Source organism: Brienomyrus brachyistius, chromosome 8 (genome assembly GCF_023856365.1).
Source record: "Brienomyrus brachyistius isolate T26 chromosome 8, BBRACH_0.4, whole genome shotgun sequence".
Lineage (NCBI taxonomy): Eukaryota > Metazoa > Chordata > Actinopteri > Osteoglossiformes > Mormyridae > Brienomyrus > Brienomyrus brachyistius.
The window spans coordinates 2066841-2074480 of NC_064540.1; the positions used below are offsets into that span (position 1 = coordinate 2066841).

Genomic DNA, 7640 nt, shown 5'->3' on the forward strand with positions numbered 1-7640 from the left:
CAAAACCGGCTCTTTGGATAATGAATAGGAAGGAGAAAGGTAAGTGGCACAAAGATCAACGCATTCGTACTTTGGATTCCAGCGCTGACTAAACTTTAGGCTTGTTGCCATATTGGAGTCATAGCACGGTACGAATTGCATTTTACGTGCGTTTTTTTTGTTTAAGAACGGTGATTATTAACTGTACCTGGACAGCATACTCCTCAGTGATTAGCACAGGCAGGGTTACGTGCCACGTTGTAGAGCCAAGTTTATCACCTTATTGCTCAATCCTATAGTTACCGCTTGCCTCAGTTGAATCCCTCTCTCTCTCCGCTTGTATTCCTGTGTGTTTGTGTGTAATTTCTCTTAGACGGTCATTGTTGCGTGCCGCTAACGTGTAACAACTTTTGGTGGATTACTCTTAGATCTCTACAAATCCGCATTTGCTAGTCCTCTGCTGTAGCGATCCAACCATCCCAGCGGCTTCAGCATCAGCTTACCAAACTTCATCATTGCTTGTAACAGTATTTTTCCAGTGGGGAACCATTTGAATGAAACAAGAACAAGAAAACAAAAAACCAACAGAATTATATTTCTAATAGTTCTAATTTTACTCTAGAGCACAGCCAAAATGTTTATTAATAGGACCACGCTAAACGACGGCCTAAACTCTTGGGTATTTAGAATTTTTTTGATGATGGCTGTTCTTTTTTTGGAGGGACTGAAGGCAGCGACCACTGCCGGCTCCACTTCTGGTTGCCCATCTTGCGGCATGCCAGCGATGGTGAAGGGTTCTGAGGAGCAGCTACTGATCGAGATCGCCAAACAGCAGATTTTAAACAAACTGCACCTGAAAGAGCGCCCCAACATCACGCAGACTGTGCCCCGGCCGGCGCTGCTTACCGCACTCCGCAAGCTGCATGCTGGCCGCGTAAGACAGGACGGCACTTTGGAGCTTGAAAACTCCCCGCTGGGCGCTCAAGCCAAGGACCAGGGGTACGAGATAGTCAGCTTTGCAGACATGAGTAAGTTCCGCTTGTTTAATTTTGTATGGAGAACCGCCTTTCCTTTCATGTTACAACCACTTATTAAGTACAGGGTTGCGAGGACATGTGAACTAAAATATTTACTATTATACTACTGTTTGTTGTAACTACATAATAGTATAATATACAAGATCTGTGGACATATTAAATTTCTTTTAGGCCTATAAGTTAAATCAGTTTTCGGTTTATCTTTATAGGTTATTGGATGTTATGTTACACTAAATAAAAAGGGTAAGATGTGTACCTTTGCTTGTCGCTGGGGCTGTACCCTCAGAGGTCTACCAATTGTACTATTAACTGTAGGTAATTGTACCTTTTAAGGTATAGAAATGGACTCCGAGGAACATTTCTGTACCACTGATGATACATAAATGCTGTTTGTACCTTTGGGATGATCCTCAGAGTTTATTTCTGTACCTTAAAAGGTATAATTACAAGGGTACAGCCTCGGTGACAAGATACAATTTTTTACCCCATTTTTTTGACAGTGTACAGACAGGATGGTTCTAATAATATTTCTTATGTACTAATCTAAGGGGAAATAAAGAATCTTGACTCTGATTTATCTCGGCCTCTAAGAAAACTTAACTGACACGGTGCAATGTCAGTTACTAGAATCGTATAATGAATAATTACACAGTAATCTAGCCTGCCATTTCAGCCTAATACGACAGCGGACCGTTATTCTAGCACAGGAAAGGAAGGGAAAATCTCTAAAGTCAAGATTTATAAAGATAAATGTGCATTTTTGATTATATGGCCCCTAAAATAACTTTAATTTCGGGTATTTCGTACAAAATTTAAACTATGTGGTGATCAAATTTAATGTGCGAGCTGCAGCAGGGGAATCGACTTGCTTGGAATGTTATAATATAATTATAAATTTGCAAATGGGCATGAAAAACGAACCTAAAAACTACTAGCAGGCCATAAACAGCCGACGCGTCTCGTAAACCCGTTGACCCATCCTAAATATCGGCATACGGAGAGCAATCACGTTGATGGTCTATGACAGCAACTATTGATGTTAAATTTCCATATGGTGTTACCTGGCCACGTGATGACTGCTCCGGCATAACACAGCCTGTTGCGCTATTAATTTTCAAAAGTACGTAGTACTTTATGGCGGACTTTGTTTAAGCTACATCGATACCATAAGTTTAACTGGCCGTTAACCTTTGTCCTAATTTGTGTATTTGGGGTCTTTCCCTGTGCTCAGATGACACCAACTCCAGTGGCTCTCAGCCAAGCCTCGCATTCCAGTTCCTGCAGGAGCGTGGACAGAGTATTCAGGTGCTGCAGTCCTCACTGTGGCTGTACATCTATTCTGCTGATGCTCCCATTAGGGAGTCCCGCGTGATGGTGCAAATCTACCTGTCCGCACAAGAGGTCGGGAACCGTACCCTGCTGCTGCAGCAGGAGGTGGAGGTCCAGCGAGCTGGCTGGCACACCTTTGCCATCACGCAGACCCTGCAGGAGTTCCTAGACGGGGGGCGGCAGCAGCTGCGGATGGAAGTTGCATGCCGTGTGGGCGAGCAGGACCTGTGCATGGCGCAAGCGTCTGCCAATTCCTCCCACCGGCCATTCCTGGTCGCACAGGTGCGACTGCGCAAGGACGAATCCAGGCACGCCCTGCGGAAGCGCTCTTTGCAGTGCGGCGACGACGTAACTGTTTGCTGCAAGAAAGACTTCTACATCAAGTTCAGGGACATCCAGTGGCAGGACTGGATCATTGCGCCCGAGGGCTACCACATGAACTACTGCATGGGCCAGTGCCCGCACCACCTGGCCGGCTCGCCTGGCATCGCCTCATCCTTCCACGCCACCGTCTTCAGCCAGCTGAAGGCCAACGGCATCGAGACGGCTATCACCTCCTGCTGCGTGCCCATCCAGCGACGCCCACTCTCCATGGTGTACTTCAACTCGCAGCACAGCATTGTCAAGACCGACGTGCCGGATATGGTTGTGGAGTCCTGTGGCTGCACGTAGACGTGATGGAGACCTGGGATGAGGGGCAGGGGGAGGGCTGAAGGACAGTGGGGTATCATTAGCAATGGTTGGGGCATCAAGAGTCATACAATTACTGCCTGCAATATCTCTATGCACACATGACATACAGGTGTTACACACAAGCACATGCATGCAGATACACACATGGCATGTGCTAACTAACCGCAAGACCCCTTTTCCATTGACTGAACAAAAGCAGACTAATGCTCTGTGAATTAAAAAAAACACCTCTGGCAAATACAGAATGCAAGCCGGAAGAACAGCCTTCGAAAGCCTCGAGATCTGGACCCAGCTTTCTGTGTCTTTAATTTAATCGTGTAGGTTCTCTTTGTCTTGCATATTTTTCTGACAGTGTCTTTTCTAGGAGCTGTAGTTTCAAAATGCAGCCTTTCTGAGAACAGGAAGTACAGCGCTTCAGCTAAGAACAGGTCATTTTTTGAAAAGTTTCTATGAGGAAACATCTATGTTGAGAGTCTTCAGGTTGTAGGTCTGTCACCATTGCAGCTGTTGAGTGTATTGAGAAACCTACTTTGAGTAGGCTTGGGTGGTATTACGGTAATACAGTATACCAAAAAGTACGGTATTTTGGGAAATCATGGTGACAAAATTAACCGAACCGAGACAGGTGGTAATCCATGAATCCATGAACCTCCCCCCACCACCACCATCTGTTCACCGAATTTTACCAGCAAAATTTCAGAATTCATACAAACTTAAACCAAAGAGAAACATCAGATTCAAAGTGCCTTTCTACTGGCTGGAAACGGGAAGCCTAAATACTTTTCTGTTTGTGGTGTCTATCTGTGGTGTCATACGCGTTCGGGTTCTGAACCGACGCTTCACTAATGGATGGTGTACAAAACAATGACTGCTACTAAATTGCCTGGGTGTCGGCAGTGTACGCTTCCGGAAACGTGTTCCGTGTGGTTCTCACGTCACACTGCTGATGTCAGGAGAACCTGGCATGGTTCTGTCTCAAAGTTTGTCAGTTTTGGGAATTCGAATGCTTTCACCCTTCAGGAACGCATATAGCGCAGCAGCTCCTGGCCGTCCTGTTTCCAGGTGCAAAGACATGGATCCTCTTATCCAATAACAGGAACAGGTTTTTGAGCTGTGTCTGCTATATTGGCAGCATGTTTAAAGCTTAAACATTTTGAAATATCTGTGAGGCCTACATGGCCTTTGATCTCATCTTTCTAAATGTAGCACCACCCCTCCCCTCGCCCCACATCCACCCCAGTACGTATTTTTGCTCCATTATTATTCTACTAGATAACAACTACTAATACTTTGATTATCTGGAATGGGGGACATTAAAGACTACAGACCTAGACCTTTTCATTTTAATGTAGATGTTCTGCTTGACAGGCATTGTTCATTAATTTTTTAGTAACAATGCCAAAAAGCTCAGGGACTAACTAGAATTGCTGTGTTGCATTTCTTTGGCAAGGGCTTCCATAATGCAGCCAGACAGTCACCCCACATACTCTGAGTCGCTGTCTAAGTCACTGGACACTGGAGCAGCTTTTGTCCTCTCTGTGGTGTCATGCCACCTTTGGAAATCATTATTCACCAGACTCACGTATAAACAGGCACCAGGGGTATGAACTGTCAGATGTTCTCCGCAAAGAGACACACACAGATGACAAAAGTAAGCCGTATGCCTTGTGACATTGTTGCATCAATTGTGGATCCCTCACTTGACTTTTAAAAAAAAAAATCAAGATTTAAAATAAGAAAACAGCAAAAGCAATGAGAGACGAATTTGTGTGGCATAGACGCTGGTTGGTCTTACGGCCAGCCAGTAGCTGCTTGCAGAGAATGATGTTTCAGTGCATTTCGTGCATGTTGCTCTGGAGCTACATCATTTACAAAGGAAAATTCATAACAAGCAGAATCGATTCATTTTGAAATAGAAAATGCTATTTCGTCATTTCACACTATTTCTCCATTAGCTGCGCTGTTGCGCAAGGATACATCAGTAGCACCTACAACAGTGTGCAAAAAGTCTTACGCAGTCAAGTAAAGTGAGGCTCAAATGCTCTTCATGTTGGTGTAAAACTATGATATTACGTCTGTCAGCTTAACCACTTCAAAATCTCTTCTAAAGTCACCCCAGTGTGTGCAGCAACCATACAGCAAAACACCCATGTGTTTTATGACTTGACCACCAACAGAGCTTGTATGGTTAATCAGTACCTCATAATTTAATTAATTGAGCGAGCGAGCGAGCTGGTGGTGAAATTCAACAAATACGTGGATTGCCTTAGGTAGCCCGTGAGGAGAGGTTTAGGAACTGAAGTGGTGTTCTTCTAACCATCTAACAAGATTTCGGTAACCTTTTGGAGAACAGAATAAATTCCTCTTAGCTTTTATTGTCTTACTCTTAATACGTTCTAGTGTTAAATTGAGTTTTTTTTTGTTTTAGGCAATTAGACACTTACTATGGAGATAAGGACTGTCTAAGACTTTTGCACAGTAGATGACAGAGAGACCTGGGGTGCAGGACATTCAGATGCACCCCAGGTCATCAGTTTCTTCATTTTTTTCCCCCAGTCCTGACCGTCACTGTAACACAGACAGCAGGAGTGATTACTCAATAGTATCTCCTCTGAGATCTTTGTGAATAAATAAATAATGAGCGGCAGACTTTAAAAAAAGATGATTTTAAAGGCACCAGAATGGTAATATTTGCTCAGCTTACAGGTTAGGCAATGGGCTCCTTTCAGTATGGACCCCAGGTTATTACTCAACGGGCATGTGCAAACATTTGGCTATTGCCACAGTGTCAGGAAATGTGAAGGTCCCTCAAGCTTAGCAGTACATTGGCAATTTGCAGAGGCACGTCAGTATTCTTCCCTTCCAAGGTCTAAAGTTTGGGGGGTGATGTCAATGTTCTCATACCCTTAATGCAAAGTCTTATATTAATTACCATTTGTGAGTCAGATGCAATCTTTAGTTTACCCTCAAAATGCACACGTTGGCAGGATTATTATAGCAAACAGATTCCGGAGAGATGTATGGAGGTTTCCGTTGGTTTGGCTTCGTGGTAGAATGGATTCCAGCAGTGCCCAGGCATTACAGAAACCTTATAGAAAATCACCATCTCTTAACATTTCCTCTCCCTGGTATAGATCTTTAAGGCTGGTTTTCTGATGTGCCCAGGTGTTTGTGTACATATGTGCATATATACATAAAACACCGTATATATCCATAAAACGTGTTTGCATAACATACAGATTTTTGTCTTATATGGTGAAAGCTCTTGCTGTTTTCTCGTTGGTACTGCATTAATAATTTATTGCGTTATTCATTACCGTGTTCAGTGTTAGACTGGCAGGCTAAGTCTTGAAAAGCACTTTAGCCATAGAAAGTATTTTTGAAAACACAGAGATGGAAATTCATACATGTCTCATTCATGCAATTATAAGTTTAGGAGCGTGATTCCCCCTGCACAGAAGTTAATGATCTGGCCATTTAAGAAAATGGTTGAGGGTAAACGGAGACAGCTTTCAGCTTTGTCTTCTGAGTTTTATACTGTGTTGCAAAAAATTTTTTGAAACGGAACAAAAGCAACATCTGTGTGCTGTTTAAAAAACAGGAATCGGTCTAGTCTAACAACCAGAAACAACTTATTTGTCAGTACTTTATTTATTTGTTAGTTGTTTTTGCATTATTTGCCCATTCTGTAAATTAAAATAATGTAATAGTATTCTAGGTATTTGTTTTGGGATTAGGAATTGTAAATTCAGAAATGGTATATTTTATTGTTTTTTGTTTAGTTCTATTAAACACTGTATTTACAATACTGTAACTGGTAACAAGACAGCCAGGCTTCCAATCAAACATACATGTCTTCAAGAACCTGATTTCTATTTTTTTAATATACTCTATTTTTTCGTACTTTATGAAACAAAATCATGTAACACTTTAATGCAATCCCGAGTCCCGTTGTACTGTACACTGCAGTTATGCTGGAAAATTCTATTTTGAATAAATATTTTTCCACTTCAGCAAGTGTCTTGTTATGTTTATAATATAAGAAACACACAACTAAACAACAATGATTATTTAATTCAGTAAAACCGGCCACTATATTAATAATATGAAGTAATATATGTATTAAATACGCATTCATAAAACAATCTACTCCAAATGATTATTACTGTTATCATCATCATCAGAAGTCAACACCATGGAAAATTCTGACAGAAATTCTTCTCAAAATGCAATTTTTCCCGCAGACCTGATAGGCAGAACATAGCCTGCATAGTTTTCTTCAGTTTTTTTTTTTACCACAGTGACAAACATGTCCTGGATGGACTGATGACAGTCGTCAGGCACAAAACGTACAAAATGAACATAATAATGAACATAAAATAATAATGACGAAGCTGATAATGGTGATGTTGCTGATTATTGCCGTTTTGTAAGGTTTGTGCTTAACCACTCCTTTGCTTTCCCTCAATTTAACACTCTTGCTATAGTAAAATATATTTCTCATTACTCTTTAAAAATGTGAACATGAATATATAATTTTATGTTCTTCAGTGAACCAGTGAACACATCCTATAACTCAAACTTATACTTTAATTTACTTAC

General features: G+C 41.8%; 1 protein-coding gene across 1 annotated transcript; it reads left to right on the forward strand.

Annotated features, from left to right (window-relative positions):
• Positions 1-55: 55 nt before the first annotated feature.
• On the forward strand, positions 56-7051 carry LOC125748160 (inhibin beta B chain). The gene is made up of 2 exons (XM_049024035.1): positions 56-1007; positions 2248-7051. Exons 1-2 carry the CDS (start codon positions 614-616, stop codon positions 3015-3017), a joined length of 1164 nt encoding a protein of 387 aa, XP_048879992.1. The 5' UTR covers positions 56-613; the 3' UTR covers positions 3018-7051.
• Positions 7052-7640: the final 589 nt, after the last annotated feature.